This window comes from Heptranchias perlo, chromosome 15 (genome assembly GCF_035084215.1).
Source record: "Heptranchias perlo isolate sHepPer1 chromosome 15, sHepPer1.hap1, whole genome shotgun sequence".
Classification (NCBI taxonomy): domain Eukaryota; kingdom Metazoa; phylum Chordata; class Chondrichthyes; order Hexanchiformes; family Hexanchidae; genus Heptranchias; species Heptranchias perlo.
The window spans coordinates 9671501-9693869 of record NC_090339.1 but is presented as its reverse complement, the minus strand read 5'-3'; the positions used below and the strand labels follow the sequence as shown (position 1 = coordinate 9693869).

General features: G+C 44.4%; 1 protein-coding gene across 3 annotated transcripts in view; it reads right to left on the bottom strand.

Moving 5' to 3' along the window:
• Positions 1 to 22369, bottom strand: part of rps6kal (ribosomal protein S6 kinase a, like) — a 148733-nt gene that overhangs the window by 81936 nt on the left and 44428 nt on the right. For all 3 annotated transcript variants that reach the window (XM_067996841.1, XM_067996840.1, XM_067996839.1), the window contains exon 2: positions 1588 to 1647. In XM_067996841.1, coding sequence (XP_067852942.1) covers positions 1588 to 1647 — 60 coding nt within the window. The remainder of the gene's footprint in view (positions 1 to 1587; positions 1648 to 22369) is intronic.

The window sequence follows — 22369 nt, the reverse complement described above, 5'->3', positions numbered from 1 at the left end:
GTTGCTATTGCCCCCTTTATTCCATGGGCCACAATCTTAATAGCAAGCATACCATTTGGCACTTTATCAAACGCTTTTTGAAAATCCATATACACATCAACTGCATTGCCCTCATCGACCCTCTTTGTTACCTCATCAAAAGACTCCAGTAGGTTAGTTAAACATGGTTTGTCTTTAAAAAAATCCGTGCTGGCTTTCCCTAATCAATCCACACTCGTCCAAGTGACTATTAATTCTGTCCCGGATTATCGTTTCCAAAAGTTTCCCCACCACTGAGGTTAAACTGACTGGCCTATAGATACTGGGTTTATCTTTACACCCTTTTTTGAACAAGGGTGTAACATTTGCAATTCTCCACTCCTCTGGCACCACCCCCATATCTAAGGACGTCTGGAAGATTATGGCCAGTACTTCCGCAATTTCCCCCCTTACTTCCCTCAGCATCCTAGGGTGCATCCCATCCGGACCAGGTGACTTACCTATTTTAAGTACAGCTAGCCTTTCCAGTATCTCCTCTTTCTCAATTTTTAGTTCATCCAGTATCTTAACTATATCTTCCTTTACCGAGACTCTGACTGCAGCGGCCTTTACCAAGGAAGAAGATACTAAGTACTCATTTAATACCTCAGCCATGCCCACTGCCTCCATGAGCAAATCTCCTTTATGGTCCCTAATCGACCCCACCCCTCCTCTTACTACCCGTTTACTGTTAACATGTCTGTAGAAGACTTTTGGATTCCCTTTTATGTTGGTCGCTAGTCTATTCTCATACTCTCTCTTTGCCCCTCTTATTTCCTTTTTCACTCCCCCTCTGAACTTTATATATTCTGCCTGGTTCTCACTTGTGTTATCAACCTGATACCTGTCAAATGCCGCTTTTTTCCGCTTCATCTTATTCTCTATCTCCTTTATCATCCGTGGAGCTCTGGCTTTAGTTGCCCTACCTTTCTCCTTCCTTGGAATGTACCTTGTCTGTACCCGAATCATCTCCTCTTTAAAGGCCGCCCACTGTTCAATAACAGTTTTGCCTGCCAATCTATGATTCCAATTTACTCGGGCCAGATCTGTTCTCATCCCACTGAAATTGGCCCTCTTCCAATTGAGTATTTTTGCTTCAGAATGGTCAGAGTCCTTTTCCGTAGCTATTCTAAACCTTATGATACTATGATCACTGCTCCCTAAATGCTCTCCCACTGACACTTACTCCACTTGACCCATCTCATTCTCTAGAATCAAGTCCAGCAATGCGTCCTTCCTCGTTGGGCCGGAAACGTACTGATTGAGAAAGTTATCCTGAACACATTTCAAAAATTCCTCTCCTTCTTTGCCCCTTATATTGTTGTTACGCCAGTCTATATTAGGATAGTTGAAATCCCCCGTTATCACTACTCTATGGCTTTTGCACCTCTGTAATTTCCCTGCAAATTTGCTCCTGTAGGCTTCAATTCTGTGATAATTTCCATTGCACACTTTCTTTTGCCTCATGAATTATAAAAAAGAACCAAACAAAATTAAATATCATAAATACAAGCATTTATTATGCAGAAACTGCAAGATAAATATACATCCTTTCTTCATCTTACTTACACAATGAGAATAGGTTTCATCTGCTACCATAGGTTCATCAACCATCTGATGGCCATTTACCTGAAAAGAAGAAAATAATGTGAAATATCCTTCAACCCTTAAGGAGACCAAGGGTACAGTTATAATTCTGTAGTTACTGCAATTAACTACACTGCTTACATTTCAAAAGCCCGATTCCTATGGACAATGGTTTATTTTAACTAAAAAAAGAGGGGAGATGAGAAGACAATTCTTTATGCAGTGAGTTATGATTATCTGGAATGCACTGCCTGAAAGGTCAGTGGAAGCAGATTCAACAGTAACTTTCAAAAGGGAATTGGATGTATACTTGAAAAAGAGGAGGGGAGTGGGACTAATTGGATAGCTCTTTCAAAGAGCTGGCAAAGGCAGGTTGGGCCGAATGGCTTCCTTCTGTGCTGTACGATTGTATGATATTATGCGGAGCCATTTCAATATAAAGATTTTTGGAATGAAGGTTCAGGTCAAGGACTTGACACAGGTTTTGATAAAAACTGTAACCCTGTTAGCCAAAGCTATCCAATCTAATGAAGAACAGAAAGGCTGAATTGTTGACCGAAATGCAGGAACTTATCAAGGCTGAGCCAAAAGAGACTTTCTGTTCGAAAGTCTGCCACAGCTGCCTGTGTATTCCTGAAAGAACTTGAGCTTCTATTAAGTGTTAACAATGCATTAGCTGAAATATGCCTGAATAGCATTTTCAGCTTGCCACGTTTGCCAATGAAAGCACAAATGTGTTCATGGCAGAGACACAAGTGCTTTAAAATGAATCAATCAATACTCAGCAAGATCTTCGAAGCAATTTTTACTTTTGGATGTCACCCGATCGACTTCAGTCTACATTTAAGGAAATAGAGAACAGGATACAATCAACAAAGGACTATGAACGAGAAAAGGTAGTGGAGACTATTAACAACTGCTTTAGAATTACTTGGGGGGGGGGGGGGGTAGGGGGGGGAAGTGACATGAACAATCATGTTCCATCCCATAACTCGGCAGCTTTTATTGGATGCATGATACTTCGATGCATAGATCCATCACTCATTTTAAGGGAAACAGCCTTTGAAAGCTTGTACACATTACTTCATATCCAATTACAGTTTGAAGGGTTTCCGGTAGAACATAAAATACAGTAGTGGAGCATCTGAAAGCCATCAAAGTTGTGTTAAAATCACCTCAACAGTCAAGCCCTCTTTTGAATATTGGCTAAGATTTGTCAAAATGTGTGGCTTATGACCAGTTGAACATTCGACTCAATGTTGACCTTTGAGGCACAGCCCTTCATCTGACTTGCTGAGTGTTTCCAATATTTTCTGTTTTTGTTTTAAGTTTGGAATTTGCTTCAACAGTCATTCTTCGTGCATGGTAACAAGATACAATATCATAGTCAACACTACTTGTTATTCCTGGCAACAATGAAGGGGATTCTTTTCTGTTAGCCAGGATAGTATGTTCTTAAATCAGCGTTTATTGAGAACACACTACATTCTCTGTAGTATGGGTTTTCAAGGTGAAGTCCATGAGTACATACCCAGGGGTCTGTGATGTCAGATTTCCATCCGTCTGAGGCAGGGAATATCCACATACTATGAGAACAATGTCCTTACGATTCATTTTTGTTGACTTACTAGCATGTTTCTTTTGTTGCTGTACACTAATAAATGTTTTCTGTAATGATAATATGGTTCGCCTTTAGAAATTAGGTCAGGAGGGTTCCTGGGAATATGTCATTATTTGCAGAGGGTCCCTAGCGTGTGTAATTGTTTACCATGGTTTCCCAGAGAGAAAAATTGAAGACTAATGCTGTAGTCAACAGAGTCTTTGTAAATCACAGGCAGATGATACAAACACAACCCATTCTTGAGGGGTGTTTCCTGTAGCTCGTTCCAGAGAGAAATAGTGATTGATGTTAAACTGAAATACCCTTTCTTTTCTTTAAGCTGTACTCATTTCATACCTGATGGGAGAGATTACAGCTTCACAGAGAATAATTTTTTTGTAATATATGCAGCTTTCATTTTAATTAGATATTTTGGGTTCCATTTTAGCACCCGCTATCGGGTGCGTTCCTGGCGGGGGGGCTCCGAAAATCAGGGAATCCCCGAAAATCAGGGAATCCCGGAGCGGGTCGGGAGCCCGGCTCCAACCCGCCCACTTCCGGGTTCCGCACAGACACATCGACGTGCGCGCGCAGCCCCCGCACGTGGGACTCCCGCAGGCAATTAAAGCCAGCGGGGTGCCACTTGAGACTACTTACATTGCTATTTCATGTCATTAACAGACCTGATTAAGGGAATATGTCAGGAGGGGTGGGATTTTATAAACAACTGGGACTGTTTCCCATACTGGGGGAAACACTCCCAGTTGAAATGGACGTGTTGCAGCTATCAGCCTGTGGCAGCTGCAAAGGTCCATTTGACAGGTTGGGGGGGGGGGGGGGGGGGGGAGGAAAGAGACCCTCACTCATTGCAGGAGGCCACTCTGTCACTTGGGACAAAGTTTGGCCTCCACCACCCTCCTCCTGACAATCAAATTCACCAACTTGCACACTTACCCCAGGGTCCAGAGACATGTACCTACCTTGCGGACCCCCTCAGATGTACATCTTCCGGATGGGGGCTGCCGTAGCTGCAGTCATGACCTCCTCGGAGGGCGAAGAGCTTCACCAGCCTCGCCGGCCAAGCCGTCCACCTCTGACACGTGGAGCTCCACAACACAGTGCTGTGACACATCCACCTGCACAGCAGGAGGGAGGGCAACCGCAGAAAGAGATGCGTCGCAGGGGGCACTACCCTCGCCACAGGGTCCACAGACGGAGGCTCAGCTTCCTGGACCTCTCCGAGCAGCAGTGCACACAAAGGCTCAGAGTCACTCAACATGTAGTCATGGACATCTGCAGCCTCCTTCATGCCAAGCTGCTCCCAGCTGGCCCAAGCAGCATCTTTTTACCTGTCGCTGTCAAAGTCACCACTGCCCTCAACAACTTCTCCTCCGCATCCTTCCAGGGTGCCACCGGGGACATCGCTAACGTGTCTGTCATCTGCACAAAAGAGCCCTGCAAATACACCTTCACCCACTTTGCAGTGACACAATGGGTGGCATCAAGTGTGGGTCTTCATTGTGATCCTCAGCAAAGAGCATTATTGCACAAACTAGACAAGATTTGCCAAGACGTGGCAGTAGTGGTGCCAATATAGTATGTAATGAGAGTTGGTCAGAAATTCAATATAAGTAAAAACCATGACAAACCCTCAAACACCCTTGTGCATCCCCTTCACGCTCACAACACGTTTGCCTTACGCTTCCTACTGCACATATGCGATGAATGCCCTGTAGCTGCAGCACAGGTAATGGCAGGTTGAGTGAGGCTGACCGTGAAAGAGATGCATCAGAGGGTGAGTGTGAGATAGAGCCATGAGACTGTATGAGGATTGGGTTGAGTGGTAGTGGCAGGATGAGTACTGGCGAGGTGAGTAAGTGCAGGTAAGATGAGGATAAGGTTTGAGTGGGTGTGAGGGGTGATGTGACAGAGTAGTGTTGGCAGTGCAGAAGGAGATGTGGGGTGGGGGCAGTAATGTGGCAGACGGAGTGCAGGGGAATAAGTGTACTCACTTTGGCTGACCTACTTAGGGCATTGCAGCGCCTCCTGTACTGTATGCAGGTGGGCGATATGTTGGTGGTGCAGGTGACCTCCTCTGCCACCTCGAGCCAGGCCTTCCTGGTGGCAGAGGCAGGCCGCTTCCTCGTGGCAGAGGCAGGCCGCTTCCTCCCGCCCGCCGGGGGGAAGATCTCTGTCCTCCCCCTCCTTCTCACCCCATCTAATGATACCTGGAGTGAGGCATCATTAAACTGGGAGCAGCCTTCCCCCTGGGCTGCTCCATGCTGTAATTTTTCCTATTTGTTGCAGCATGTCAGTGGAGGACTGCCCCTTTAAATAGAGCTCCTCCAGCTGACAGAGCTTACTGCGCATGCGCAGTCCACCCGACGCGCAGATCAGCAGTGGGGAACCTGGAAGACCAGGTAAGTGGATCCAATTAGGCTGCGATCGCATGCAGGGCAGACTGATTTCACCAGGCGCGTTACCCACGCGCCCAATAGCCCCCCGCACCGCGAACCCGCAGCCCTGGCAATATCGAGCCCTTTAAGATCATTTGAGATTCATTTTAAAAATACACACCCAATTTCCCCATAAAGATGCAAGGCAAATCACTGGTTGGCAAATCACTAACAAGGAGCCACAAACTGAGGATTATAACCAGAAGAATGAAAAAGTTAGAAGAATTTTTTTGACAAGTGGGTTTCTTAGAATATGGAATGTTTTACAAATGGCAATTGAGGCAGAGAATATAACATTTAAGAGAGAATTGGATAAGTATTTGAACAAGAACATAAAGTACAGGAACCCTTCCCTCCCCAACCCCACTGGGTCAATGCAATACATGGTGTGTTGTGAAACCAAACAGATAAGCTGGTGCCAGGTTCAATCCCTATTGCATGCAATGGGTATAATTTATGCCGTGGTTGCAATGTGACACTTTATTTGCCTTCTCCCTCTCTGGAATAGAAAGAAAAATAATAGTTCCTATGTATGCGCAGCAATATTTTTACATACAAAACTGAAAATTAAAAATCTAATTTTAATGTAAAAGTTTACTGAACAAAATGTTTCTTGAACAGCAAATTCAGGCGTAAACAATCTTTAATTATGTTAGCAACAGATAACTTTTTCCCTACTGTCCAAAAAGTGGAACTATGGTTTTTTAACAAAAATACACTCAATTTTACTATGCATCTTGAAACAGGATTAAATCTCTTCCCTATTATTTTTCAATGGATCCACAACTGAACTCATTCACAATTTACCAAGTATCAATGCTGCTCTTTTAGCCACTGTGTCCCTGCCCTCTGGAAACCCCTTCTCCACCTGCCTTCAAAAGCCTCCTTTAAAGACCCTTTTTTGACTACACTGTTGCCCCTCTTGCCGTTCTTACATTTCTCCCTCCTGCTTGGTGTCCTCTCACTGTTGGCTATCCTATAAAGCACTCCAAGATATCTGTCCATTTAAATGAACGCTTTATAAATGTAAACAGTTATTATTGTAATATGGTAGTGAAACCAGCACACCAGTGCTAACAGTGGGCACCGATGCCAATAGTAGGCACCTAATCAGAGTTCAAGCTACAAGCACAGATTATTCCATGACATCACTATCTGCACTATCAAGCATTTTCTACAAAACAAGGAAACCCCAAGATCACAAAGTCTAGCCAGGATTTGCATTTTTATTTTATTTCTTCTTACGTGCGCGACACCGAGATCTTTAACAGTCAAATATGTAGTGTGAGACAAGAGTATTGTAGGCCAGATCGAGTAGGGATGACAGGTTCCCTTCCCTGAAGAACATTAATAAAAGTTGTTTTGTTACGACAATCAGACATCTTTCATGGTCAATTTCTCCTGATCCCAGCCCACAAATTGCCAGATTAATTGAATTCAATCATGGTGGGGTTTGAACCCATGACCACTGGGTTGCATGTCCCACTGGGCTAGTGTAACCTATGTAAAGTGATGTATGATTTATCAGTTTTGTCTTCCTATTACTCCAAAATGAGGTGGGTATAAAACAAAACTAAAATAATTTGTCATAAAGGGCATATTGCATGTCCATATAAAAATAATACATGTATCTAACTTGGTACATAATTTTAGTTTCATCCAAATTTCATAGTCTCTCAACATGAAGCCATATATAAAGTGCTCAGTATTTTGATGGCCACTGCTGAATAAACTGAACACCTACTGAACGTTTTGGTAGTTGGAAGAAATGCCACCTTTCAAGCTCAAACCCAATCGATGTTTCCCCATTTCACATGGAAAAAATATGTTCAGAATTATACCTTTTTTTAATTCGTTCATGGGATGCGGGCGTCGCTGGCAAGGCCAACATCTATTGCCCATTCCCTAATTGCCCGCGAGAAGATGGTGGTGAGCCGCCTTCTTGAACCGCTGCAGTCCGTGTGGCGAAGGTTCTCCCACAGTGCTGTTAGGTAGGGAGTTCCAGGAATTTGACCCAGCGACTATGAAGGAACGGCGATATATTTCCAAGTCGGGATGGTGTGTGACTTGGAGGGGAGTGTGCAGGTGGTGTTGTTCCCATGTGCCTGTTGCCCTTGTCCTTGTCCTTCTAGGCGTTAGAGGTCGCGGGTTTGGGAAGTGCTGTCGAAGAAGCCTTGGCGAGTTGCTGCACTGCATCCTGTAGATGGTACACACTGCAGCCACATTACGCCGGTGGTGAAGGGAATGAATGTTTAGGGTGGTGGATGGGGGCTGCTTTGTCCTGGATGGTGTCGAGCTTCTTGAGTGTTGTTGGAGTTGCACTTATCCAGGCAAGTGGAGAGTATTCCATCACACTCCTGACATATGCTTTTAGATGGTGGAAAGGATTTGGGGAGTCAGGAGGTGAGTCACTTGCTGCAGAATACCCAGCCTCTGACCTGCTCTTGTAGCCACAGTATTTATATGGCTGGTCCAGTTAAGTTTCTGGTCAATGGTGACCCCCCAGGATGTTGATGGGGGATTCGGCAATGGTAATGCCGTTGAATGTCAAGGGGAGGTGGATAGACTCTCTCTTGTTGGAGATGGTCATTGCCTGGCACGAATGTTACTTGCCACTTATCAGCCCAAGCCTGAATGTTGTTCAGGTCTTGCTGCATGCGGGCACAGACTGCTTCATTATCTGAGGGGTTGCGAATAGAATTGAACACTGTGCAATCATCAGCGAACATCCCCATTTCTGACCTTATGATGGAGGGAAGGTCATTGATGAAGCAGCTGAAGACAGTTGGGCCTAGGACACTGCCCTGAGGAACTCCTGCAGCAATGTCCTGGGACTGAGATGACTGGCCTCCAACAACCACTACCATCTTACTTTGTGCTAGGTATGACTCCAGCCACTGGAGAGATTTCCCCCCGATTCCCATTGACTTCAATTTTACTAGGGTTCCTTGATGCCACACTTGGTCAAATGCTGCCTTGATGTCAAGGGCAGTCACTCTCACCTCATCTCTGGAATTCAGCTCTTTTGTCCATGTTTGGACCACGGCTGTAATGAGGTCTGGAGCCAAGTGGTCCTGGCGGAACCTAAACTGAGCATCGGTGACCAGGTTATTGGTGAGTAAGTGCCGCTTGATAGCACTGTCGACGACACCTTCCATCACTTTACTGATGATTGAGTGTGGACTGATGGGGCAGTAATTGGCTGGATTGGATTTGTCCTGCTTTTTGTGGACAGGACATACCTGGGCAATTTTCCACATTGTCGGGTAGATGCTAGTGTTGTAGCTGTACTGGAACAGTTTGGATTGGGGCACGGCTAGTTCTGGAGCACAAGTCTTCAGCATAACAGCCGGGATGTTGTCGGGGCCCATAGCCTTTGCTGTATCCAGTGCACTCAGCCGTTTCTTGATATCACGTGGAGTGAATCGAATTGGCTGAAGACGGGCTTCTGCGATGGTGTGGATATCGGGAGGAGGCCGAGATGGATCATCCACTCGGCACTTCTGGCTGAAGATGGTTGCAAACGCTTCAGCCTTGTCTTTTGCACTCACGTGCTGGACTCAGTCATCATTGAGGATGGGGATGTTTACAGAGCCTCCTCCTCCTGTTAGTTGTTTAATCGTCCACCACCATTCACAACTGGATGCGGCAGGACTGCAGAGCTTTGATCTGATTCGTTGGTTGTGGAATCGCTTAGCTCTGTCTATAGCATGTTGCTTCCGATGTTTAGCATGCATGTAGTCCTGTGTTGTAGCTTCACCAGGTTGGCACCTCATTTTTAGTTACGCCTGGTGCTGCTCCTGGCATGCTCTTCTACACTCCTCGTTGAACCAGGGTTGATCCCCTGGTTTGTTGGCAATGGTAGGGTGAGGAATATGCCGGGCCATGAGGTTACAGATTATGCTGGAATCCGATTCTGCTGCTGCTGATGGCCCACAGCACCTCATGGATGCCCAGTTTTGAGCTGCTAGATCTGTTCTGAATCTATCCTATTTAGCACGGTGATGGTGCCACACACACACTTTGGATGGTATCCTCAGTGCGAAGACAGCACTTCGTCTCCACACAGACAGTGCAGTGGTCACTCCTACCAATACTGTCATGGACAGATGCATCTGCAACAGGTAGACTGGCGAGGATGAGGTCAAGTAGGTTTTTCCCTCGTGTTGGTTCGCTCACCACCTGCCGCAGGCCCAGTCTGGCAGCTACGTCCTTCAGTACTCGGCCAGTAGTCGTGCTACCGAGCCACTCTTCGTGATGGACATTGAAGTCGCCCACCCAGAGTACATTCTGTGCCCTTGCTACCCTCAGTGCTTTCTCCAAGTCGTGCTCAACATGGAGGAGGACTGATTCATCAGCTGAGGGAGGGCGGTAAGTGGTAATCAGGAGGTTTCCTTGCCCATGTTTGACCTGATGCCATGAGATTTCATGGGGTCCGGAGTCAATGTTGAGGACTCCCAGAGCCACTCCCTTCTGACTGTGTATCACTGTACCGCCATCTCTGTTGGGTCTGTCCTGCCGGTGGAACAGGACATACCCAGGCATGGTGATGGAAGAGTCTGGGATATGTAATGACTTTTCTTTACCTTTAACAGAGACTCACCAGGCCAGGTGTTCGCGTTGCTAGGTTCCTTCAGAACATGATCGTCTTCGTTAAATCAATGGGGCCATGAGTGCAGATTGGTTTAAACGCCAATCTGAACTCTCTCAACTCAAGAAAGACATGCTACCAGTTGTGCACTTTGCAAATTCAGTCAGTAACATGTTTGTCTGGGCTTGGACAGCTACAAGGCTGTTCATGTGCCTGTTCAAAGTTGCAGCCTCCAATGGTTGCAACGGGGCTGTTCACAAGAACATGAGAACATAAGAATTAGGAGAAGGAGCAGGCCATAAGGCCTCTCGAGCCTGCTCCGCCATTCAATAAGATCATGGCTGATCTTCAACTTCAACTCCACTTTCCTGCCCGATCCCCATATCCCTTGATTCCGCTAGACCCAAAAAAAATCTCTCAACCTTGAATATACTCAAAGACGCAGCATCATCCACAGCCCTCTGGGGTAGAGAATTCCAAAGATTCACAACCTTGAGTGAAGAAGTTCCTCATCTCAGTTTTAAATGGCTGACCCCTTATCCTGGGACTATGCCCCCTAGTTCTAGACTCTCCAACCAAGGGAAACAACCTCTCAGCATCTACTGTGTCAAGCTCCCTCAGAACCTTAGGTCACCTCTCATTCTTCTAAACTCCAGAGAATATAGGCCCATTTTACTCAACCTCTCCTCATAGGACAACCCTCTCATCCCAGGAATCAAGCTCGTGAACCTTTGCTGGACCGCCTCTAAGGCAAGTATATCCTTCCTTAGATAATGAGACCAAAACTGCACAGTACTCCAGGTGTGGTCTCACCCCAGCCCTGTACAATTGTAGCCAGGCTTCCTTACTCTTGTACTCCAACCCCCTTGCAATAAAGGCCAACATTCCATTTGCCTTCCTAATTGCTTGCTATACCTGCATGTTAACTTTGTGTTTCATGTACAAGAACACCCAAAGCTCTCTGAACGCCAACATTAATGGTTTCTCACCATTTAAAAAATATTCCAATTTTCTATTTTTCCAACCGAAGTGAATAACCTCACATTTCCCACATTATAGTTCATCTGCCACCTTCTTGGCCACTCACTTAACCTGTCGATATCCCTTTGCAACCTCTGTGTCCTCCTCACAGCTTACTTTCCCACCTACCTCTGTATAGTCAGCAAACCTGGATACATTACACTCAGTCCCTTCATCCAAGTCATTTATAGATAACTAAAACTTCTTTAGTTAGCCACGGATGGATTGCTTGTCCCGTTGAGCTTTTATTTCTCAATAGAATGTATATTTGTTGAGAGTTATGAAATATTTCTTTAACTGTCTGCCACAGCTTATCTACCGTCATACCTTTTAATCTAATTTCCCAATCTACCTTAGCCACCTCGCTCCTCATACCTATGTAATTGGCTTTATTTAAGTTTAAGACTCTAGTTTTGGACTTAAGCAAGTCACTCTCAAACTCATTGTGAAATTCTATCATATGATGATCCCCAAAGGATCCTTTACTATGAGAATACTAATTAACCCTGCCTCATTACACAAAGCAAGATCTAAAATAGCCTCTTCCCTGGTTGGTTCCACGACGTATTGTTCTAGGAAACCGTCTTGAATGAATTCCATGAACTCGGCCTCCTGCCTACTTTTGCCAATTTGATTTGTCCAGTCTATATGAATATTAAAGTCCCCCACGATTATTGCATTACCTTTGTTACAAGCTCCTATTATTTCCTGATTAGTACTATGCCCAATGGTATAGCTACTGTTAGGGGGCCTATAAACTTTCCCACCAATGTTTTCTGCCCCTTGTTATTTCTTTTCTCCACCCATACTGATTCTATTTCCTGATCTTCGGAGCCAAGATCCTTTCTCACTACTGTCCTTATGTCATCCTTTATTATAAGGGCTACCCCCCCCCTTTTCCATTCTGCCTGTCTTTCCAAATATTTAGTTCCCAACCTTGGTCACCTTGCAACAACATCTCTGTAATGGCTATTAGATCAAACCCATTTATCTCTCTGTGTGCCACTAATTTGTCTATCTTGTTACGAATGCTTCATACATTCAGCCTTTAATTTTAACTATTTACCAATTTTCCCTGCTTTGACCTTATTCGTTGATGCATTATTTCCGTTAAACTCTCTGTCCCTTCCTGTCACACTCTGCTCATCTTCACCCAAATCGCTACACTGCTCAATTGCCTTGTCTTTTCTCTTTAGATTTCTAAATTTCCCCTTACCTGCCCCCAGCCCTTTTTTAGTTTAAGAATACATGGGATACTTCTCTGGTGATATCATGGAGTGGCCGAGCAGCAAGACGACCCTACCTGGTTGGACATACAGACTAAAAGGGTCCTGGGTTCACGCCTGGTCTGTGCTGAATTAGCTCTCAAGCAAGGCAGCAGTAATTCAATGCAAGATGAAGGATATGCCGTAAATCAAGACAAATCCAAGATTAGATTACTTTCCCTGAATTCGGCAATAATTATTATTACATTTTCTGTTGACGCAAACCTGTGAATAGGTAATGAGTAGAAAGGAGACTGGTAATCTTCAGGAAGAATTGTAGCATATTGCATAGATAGACTGACAAATGGCAGATGGATTTTAATGTGGATATAAATGTTGGTTAATTCATAAAGGAGGATACACCAGTAATAATGATGTAAAAGGTTCTACTTTGTGACTGCTCTGCCAGAGGCCAAAAAAGGAAAAAGATTTGGGAACCAATTCATCAAAGCCTAAAAGCATTTGGTTACTGTAAGGCAGTTATCAATGAAGTAAATCAGGTACTGGGATGCACTAAACTACAAGTCAGAACAAGTTGTAATTATATGTTGTAGAGATCAATGATAAGGCCAATTATGGCATGCAGTTTTACTCATCCAAGCTCAAAAAGGATATAGATAAATTGCAATAAAGTGTGATCAGGATAATTACAGGTCTTAGGGGACTAAGCTGTGAAGAAAAGCTCAAGTGGTTAAACTTATTTTCACTGGAGAAAACAGAGGGGAAACATGAAGCAGGTTTTTAAAATAATGAAAGAAACTGAATTAAGCAAGCTATGCAAACTGACAATGGCCAAACCACTAGAGGATACAAATAATATTATTCAAAAATCCCCATCAACGTTGGAAGCTAGAAAAAAAAAGTCTTCCGTGCAGTATAAGGGAAATGTGGACCAGGCTTCCAGAGAATGTAAAAACAGAAAATGCTGCAAATAACCAAGAACGTCAGCAACTGAAAAGGTAAGTTAACGGGTCGAGTATGTACCCATCATCAAAACTGAAGACCACAAGAGAATCAAGCATTCTATTAAGATTGTGAAAAAAAGAGGAAAGGAGGGGGAGAGAGAGAATCAACAGAAGCTCCAATCAGATAGAGGGAGTTAATGGATTGAATGACATGCAAATTGCTTAATAGTAAAATGTTAGGAGAAATAAAATATCGGTGAGGTGACAAACAAAAAAAAAGAAAATGAAGAGAGCTGCAAATTCAGCAAGTCTGAAATAAAACAGAAGAAGCTGGCAAAACACAGTGGGTCTGCCAGTACTGAGAAGAGAAAAAAAAGATCGAACAATCATGTTGCAGACCCCCTTACCCCTATCAATACTGTGTTCTGGTGAAGGGTCTCCAGCACACATCAACCACCTGCTTCCCCTCCACCCGGACACCAACAGACCCGCCCCATATCACCAGCACCTGTGAAGAAAATGGAGGATACAGCTTAGATCTGAAGTTCAGATCAGAAGGTTGCAGAGTGCTCAGGAAAGATACTGTTCCTGAAGCTTATACTGACCCTTGTTGGGACAGTGTCGGAGACAAACAACAGAGGTCAGAGTGGGAATTAAGGTGGCGAGTGTAGAAAGGTCAGAACGTAACCTGCAGACATAACGGAGCTGTTTGGCAAAGCAGTCACCATATCACTGTTTGGTCTCCCAGTATAGAGAAGTGGATGTACACTAGATTAGAAGTACACATAAATTGCTGACTCAAATGGAAAGAGCATTTGAAGCTCTGGACAACGGTGTGAAGACTTCAATTGCACCAGAAGATGCCATGGTAAGGATAGCTGGATGTTGGAATAATGGAACAGCAAACAAGGGCATCTGAGAAAAAGCGGTTGATTTGGGGTCAACTGACATTTCTAAAAGAGAGCTGTATCCATATCTGTTGAAAGGGGAATTGAGGATTGGAGATAATAACAGCACTATTGGTTTTTTTATATTATTTAAATTTTAAAATTCATTTTTTTGTGAAACATTTCAAAGTCTCTTCATCTACAAGGTTCAAGTCCAGGTGGGTACATCCGCAACACTCAAGGAGCTCAACAGCATCCAGAATAGAACAGTTCACTTGATCAACACCCTCCATTACTGCCTCACTGTGGCGGCACAATGCACAATATACAGGATTCACTGCAGCAACTCACCAAGGTTACTTTGACGGAAAATCCCTCTCTTGTGACCTCTACCATCAAGAAGGATAACAGCAATGTTTTGGGAACACCATCACCTCCAACTTCCCCTTCAAGTCACAAACTATTGTGACTTCGACATACACCGCTGCCGTTCCTTCAACATCGCTGAGTCAATATCCTGGAATTCCACATTCATCACCATTGTGGCAGCACCATCATAAGGGCTACAGTGGTTCAAGATGTCAACCCACCACTATCACCTCAAAGTAACTTGAGATGAGCAATAAATGCAGCTTTGCTAGTGTCACCCAGATTCCAAGAATGAAAAAAGGCCACAGGTGGATTATGACAGCATTGCCACACCTGGAAACTTGAACTCTGGACTGGGAGAACCAAAAATTCGGTCGGAAAGATCAGCAAGAGGCAAGTGTAAGTAGTTTTGACAAAAACCTTTCAAATTAGCAACTTTCGGTAGAACAGCCAGGCATGACAGAAGGAAATTCCTAGAGGGCCTGTAAAAGTATGTGTAAAAATAAAAATCTTCTTCATATTCATACAGTTGCTAGTTGTTATAACTTTACTGCATTGCATAAATGCTTCTGTAGTTCTCAAAACGGAAATATAGATTTTTACATTTTAAGCAGAAAATGTGAGCAATGTGACTCAAATGTTGAACAAGATCTTTGTAAGAAATAAACAAAAAAACCTCTCTCTTCTTTCAAAAGAAAATAGCATGTAGCCACATGTGGTTATGGGGACATGAACATGAAGCACTGTACTACAAATGAACCATGCAGTATTGAAGAACTCCAAACTTAGAAAGAAACAAGTACTAACAAGAATTTATGTAGCACCTCTCTCAGGACATCCCAAAGTGTTTCCCAGCCACTGAATTACTTTATAAGTGTAGTCACTGTTGCATAAGCAGATACAGCATAACAAGATCCCATTAACAGCAATGAGATAAATTACCTGTTTATCTGTTTGAGATATTGCTTGAAGGATGACTGAACTCCTTGATTTTCATTGTTACAGTACTCCAACTGAAGTGTGCTCAACACCTGGAGCAGGGCTTGAACTCACCATCTTCTGGTTGCAAGGTTAGTATGTTACCACTAAGCCAAGCTGACACATGTAACATTTAAGAGCTTACTGCTTTGCACTGGAGTCCCCTTTGCACTGGAGTCCCCTTTGTAACCATAAGGACAGTTGTTTCCATTCCCCAAACAATCCTGGCTGAACACACACATCAGCTGAAGAAACCCCCAGAAAACAAATAGTTAAAAGTATTCTGTGCATAGGGTACTTCTTTTTCCACCCTGTATGTTCTACTGGGAACCCATGGACAGTGGTCAAGGTACATGGAGGAATACCCAATTCACAAGAATATAGGGCTACTAAGATAAAGCAGTTGCAGTTTTCTCAAAAGTTTTTTTGGTAAGCCCATTTACCTGCTTTCTCCTCAGCACTCCGAATTAGTTTGGGTCTCAGGTCTATAGCCGTGATAGGTTTGGAATTTGGGGGTAAAGCACCATGTTTAGTTTTCAAAACACGTGTTTGATTTCAATTCACACATGGTAAGCAGCAGGTCACGGTACTTTTTCTTTCCATATTTTCCATTTAGCATACTGCTCGGTATCAGAGACTAAACAGAGTCCAAGATACATAATGAAATAAGATAAGCCAGCATTTAAATCAAGGGATTTTACAACTCCAGCTCATCAGGAATGACTGCCAATCAGCCCTAGAGCCCTATTTCATCAAAGGAACAGAAGTAGGCCATTCAGCCCCTCGAGTCTGTTCCACCACTCAATCAGATCATGGAGGCTCTGTACTTCAACTCCATTTAGCCCTCTTTGATCCATACACTTTGCTTATCTCACAAAAATCTATCGAAGTCTTGAAAAATTCAATTGTCCCAGCATCCACAGCCTTATGGGGGAAGTGTGCAAAAGTGCTTCCTGATTTCACTTCTCAATGGCCTGGCTCTACCTTTAAGATTGTGCCCCCTTGTTCTGGATTCCCCCACCTGAGGAAACTGTTTCTCCATATCTGTGGGTAAGGTTTTAAACGAATATTTTGTCTCCGTATTCACAAAGGAAAGGGATGATCCGGACGTAGTAGTTAAAGAGGAGTGGTGTGAAATATTGAAAAAGATAAACATAACGAGAGGGGAAGTACAAGAGGGACTGGAATCCTTGAAAGTTGATAAGTCACCAGGGCCGGATGGATTGTTTCCTAGGCTATTGAAGGAAGCCAGGGAGGAAATAGCGGATGCTCTGAGAATCATTTTCCAATCCTCACTAGATACAGGGGAGGTACCGGAGGACTGGAAGACTGCAAACGTAGTACCATTGCTTAAAAAGGGTACGAGGAAAAGGCCGAACAGTCTTATCTCGGTGGTGGGCAAACTATTAGAATCAATACTGAGAGATAGGATAAACTGTCACTTGGAAAGGCATGGTTTAATCAGGGATAGTCAGCATGGATTTGTTCAGGGAAGGTCATGCCTAACAAATCTGATTGAATTCTTTGAGGAAGTGACCAGGAGGATTGATGAGAGTGCAATGGCTGTTGTCCACATGGATTTTAGTAAGGCATTTGACAAGGTCCCACATGGCAGACTGGTCAGAAAGGTAAAAGCCCATGGGATACAGGGAAATGTGGCGAATTAGATCCAAAATTGGCTCAGTAACAGGAAACAAAGGGTAAAAGTCGATGGATATCTTTGCGAATGGAAATCCATTTCCAGTGGTGTGCCACAGGGCTCAGTGTTGGGTCCCTTGCTGTTTGTGGTATATATTAATGATTTGGACATGAACCTACGAGGCATGATTGGCAAATTTGCAGACGATACAAAAATTGTCCGTTTAGTTGATAGTGAAGAGAATAGCTGTAGACTGCAAGAAGAGATCAATGGGTTGTTGGAGTTGGCGGAAAAGTGGCAAATGGAGTTCAACTCGGAGAAGTGTGAGGTAATGCACTTAGGGACGGCAAACAGTAAAAGGGAATACGCAGTAAACGGGAATATACTGAGAGGAGCAGAGGAAGTGAGAGACCTTGGAGTGCATGTGCACAGGTCCCTGAAGGTGGCAGTACAGGTAGATAAGATTGTGAAGAAGGCATATGGAATGCTCTCCATTATTAGCCGAGGTATAGAATACAAAAGCAGGGATATAATGATGGAACTGTATAAAACGCTGGTAAGGCCACAGCTGGAGTATTGTGCGCAGTTCTGGTCACCACGTTACAGGAAGTACGTAATTGCTCTGGAGAGAGTGCAGAGAAGATTTACAAGGGTGTTGCCAGGGCTTGAAAATTGCAGCTACAAGGAGAGATTGGATAGGCTGGGGTTGTTTTCCTTAGAGCAGAGGAGGCTGAGAAGAGACTTGATTGAGGCGTACAAAAATTATGAGGGGCCCAGATAGAGTAAACAGCAAGTACCTGTTTCCCCTAGCGGAGAGTTTAGGAACTAGAGGACATAGATTTAAGCTGATTGGCTGAAGGATTAGAGGGGACATGAGGAAAAACTTTTTTACCCAGAGGGTGGTGGGTGTATGGAATTCGCTGCCCGAATTGGTGGTAGAACCAGGGACACTCAACTCTTTTAAAAAGTACCTGGACCTGCACCTAAAGTGCTTTAATCTGAGGGCTACAGACCGGGTGCTGGAAGGTGGGATTAGAATGGGCACCTGGTTATTCTTCGAGCCGGCGCGGACACGATGGGCCAAACGGCCCCCTGCTGCGCTGTATCTTTTCTATGGTTCTACCCTAACGAATCCCTTTATCATTTTAAACACCTCAATCAGATCCCCCTCAACTTTCTAAACACAAGGAAATACAAGCCAAGTTAAGTAACCTGCCCTTGTAATTTAACCTGTTAAGCCCTGGTATCATTGCGGTGAATCTGCGCTGTACCCACCAAGGCCAATATATCTTTCTTGAAGTTCATTGTCCAAAGCTGACGCAGTACCCCAGATGGGGCCTAACCAAGGCTCTGTACAACTGAAGCATAATTTCCTCCACTTTGTATTCCAGCCCTCTTGAGATAAAGGCCAATATTCCGTTCGCCTTTTTGGTTACTTTTTGTACCTGTGCACTAGCTTTGTGATTTATATTGCCGTCCAAATCTCTTTGCTCCTCCACAGTTCCTCGTCTCTCCCCATTAAGAAAAAATTCTCGTGTCATTCTTGGATCCAAAATTAATGACCTCACTCTTCCCCCCCACCTTAAACTCCATCTGCCAGTTTTGCCCACTCACTTAATCTGTCTATGTTCCTTTGCAACTTCCTACTCCCACCTACATATCATTTTAAAAGGAAACCGTGGGAAGCTAGGGATCTGAAAAGAAAATACTGGCCATTATCTGCTATTTTCTACTGCACATTATGTATACTTCAGAAAATGACAATTTTAGGTAGTCCCTTAAATTCACAGATATATTTTTATTTCAAATTTTGAGGTGTGTTATTTATATGAAGTTATAGCTGGTTAACATCAGAAGTGTCAGAAATCTATGGCTGCATTTATGTGACAAAATAGCTTCAGTGCTTTGTTTGATTTTAAATTTATTCTCGGGATGTGCCCATTCCTAGTTGCTCTGAGGTGGTAGTGGTGCGCCTTCTTCAACCGAATGGATTGCTCGGCCACTTCAGAGTATTAAGAATCAACCAAGTTGGTGTGGGACTGGAGTCACATTAGGACAGACCAGGTAAGGTTTGCAGGTTTCCTTCCCTAAAGGACATTAGTGAACCAGTTGGGTTTTTACAACAATCTGACAGCTTCATGGTCACTTTTACCGACACCAGCTTTTTATTTCCAGATTTTCTTTTTAAAACTATATTCAAATTCTCAAATTGCCATGGTGGGATTTGAACTCTCATTCTCTGGATTACTAGTCTGGTGACATAACCACATTTGGTTAACTCAACAGTAACACGTGAAAAATATATCTAGTTTAACGTCACTCAAAGCCTCACCTTCCCCATCTCCGACACCCTGTGCTCTTCTGACCGGCCAACTTTGCGTTTCCCACTCCCTCAGCTCCAACATCAGCAACCAATCCTTCAGCCACCATACTAACAACTTGCATTTATATAGCACCTGTAACTTAGTAAAATGCCCCAAGACGCTTCACAGGAGCATTATCAAACAAAATTTGACACCAAGCCACATAACGAGACAGGTGACCAAAAGCTTGGTCAAAGGGGTAGGTTTTAAGGAGAGTCTTAAAGGAGAAGAGGGAGGTAGAGAAACGGAGAGGCTTAGGGAGGGAATTCCAGAGTTTAGGGCCTAGGCAGCTGAAGATACAGCCGCCAATGATTGAGCGATTAAAATCGGGTATAAGAATATAAGAAATAGGAGCAGCAGTATGCCATATGGCCCCTCAAGCCTGCCCCTCCATTCAATAAGATCATGGCTGATCTTCTACAATAACTCCACTTTCCTGCCCTATCCCTTAATGTTCAAATATCCATCGGTCTCAGTCTTGAATATACTCAATGACTGAGCATCCACAGCTCTCTGGGGTAGAGAATGCCAAAGATTCATAACCCTCTGAGTGAAGAAATTTTTCTTCATCTCAGTCCGAAATGGCCAACCCCTTATCTTGAGACGATGCCCTAGTTCTAGACTCTCCAGCCAGGGAAAACAGCCTCTCAGCATCTACCCTGTCAAGCACTCGAAGAATTTTATACATTTCAATGAGATCACCTCTCATTCTTCTAAACTCCAGAGAATATAAGCACATTCTATTCAATTTCTCCTCATAGGACAACCCTCTCATCCCAGGAATCAATCTAGTGAACCTTCGGTGCACCCCCTCTAAGGAAGTACATCCTTCCTTAGGTAAGGAGACCAAAACTGTACACAGTACTCCAGGTGTGATCTCACCAGAGCCCTATATAATTGCAGCAAGACCTCCTTACTCTTATACTCCAAACCCCTTGCAATAAAGGCTAACATACCATTTGCCTTCCTAATTGCTTGCTGTACGTGGCATGTTAACTTTCTGTGATTCACGTACAAGGACACCCAAATCCCACTGTCTACCAACATTTCTTAGTCTCTCACTTTTAAAAAATATTCTGCTTTTCTATACTTCCTACCAAAGTGGATAATTGCACATTTCCCCACACTATATTCATCTGCCAGCTTCTCGCCCACTCCCTTAACCTGTCTATATCCCTTTGCAGCCTCTTTGCGTCCTCCTCACAGCTTACTTTCCCACCTAGCTTTGTACAGTCAGCAAACTTGGATACATTACACTCTGTCTCCTCAACTAAGTCATTGATATAGATTGTAAACAGCTGAGGCCCAAGAGGCAAGAATTGGAGGAGTGCAGAGATCTTGGCGGGTTGAAGGGCTGGAGGAGGTGACAGAGATAGGGAGGAGCGAAGTCATGGAGGGATTTGAAAACTTGGATGATTATTTTAAAATCAAGGCATTCCCAGGCCAGGAGCCAATGTAGGTCAGTGAGCATAGGGTTGATGGGTGAACAGGACATGGTGCAAATTAGGATACAGGCAGCAGAGTTTTGGATGAGCTCAAGTTTATGGAGGGTGGAAGATGGGAGGCCGCACAGGAGAGCATTGGAATAGTCGAGTCTAGAGGTAACAAAGGCATGGATGAGGGTTTCAGCAAATGAGCTGAGGCAAGGATGGAAACGGGCGATGTTACGGAGGTGGAAATAGGCGGTCTTGGTGATGGAGCGGATATGTGGTTGGAAGCTCATCTCAAGGTCAAATAGGACGCTAAAGTTGCGAACTGTCTGGTTTGGCCTCAGTGGCCAGGGAGAGGGATGGAGTCGGTGGCGGAGACCAAAGACAATGGCTTCCGCCTTTCCAATATTTAGCTGGAGGAAATGCTTGCTCGTTCAGTACTGGATGTCGGACAAGTAGTGTGACAAATGAGAGACAGCGGTGAGGTTGAGCTGGGTGTCGTCAGCGAACATGTGGAACCTGACATTGTGCGTAGATGTGAAATAGGAGGAGGCCAAGGATAAATCCTTTGGGGACTCCAGAGGTACCAGTGCGGGAGAGGGAAGAGAAGCCATTGCAGGTGATTCCCTGGTTACGACTGAGCAGGCAAGCGCATGTCCCATCCAGCTGGACGACGGAGGAGAGGCGTTGGAGGAGGATGGCGTGATTAAATGTGTCAAAGGCTGCAGACAGGTTAGGAAGGACGAGGAGAGATAGTTTACCATGATCACCGTCACATAGGATGTCATTTGTAACTTTGATAAGGGCCGTTTCAGTACTGTGGCAGGGCGAAAACCTGATTGGAGGAATTCAAACACGGAATTGCAGGAAAGATGGGCACAGATTTGGGAGACGACAACACATGCAAGGACTCTGGAGAGGAAAGGGAGGTTGGAGATGGAGCGGTAATTTGACAGAGGGGTCAAGGGTGGGTTTTTTGAGGGGGGGTAATGATGGCAGATTTGAGAGGGGGTTAAAACAGTATCCGAGGAGAGGGAACTGTTAACAATATCAGCTAACATGGGGGCCAGGAAGGGAAGTTGGGTGGTCATCAGTTTGGTGGGAATAGGGTCGAGGGAGCAAGAGGTGGGTCTGATGATCAAGGTGAGCTCGGAGAGGGCGTGAGAGGAGACAGGCAGAGAAGCTAGAGAAAGATGCAAGTTCAAGGTTAGTGCAGGGGGGGAAACCTTAGGGGAAGTTTGACTTGGTGGGCTAGGGGAAG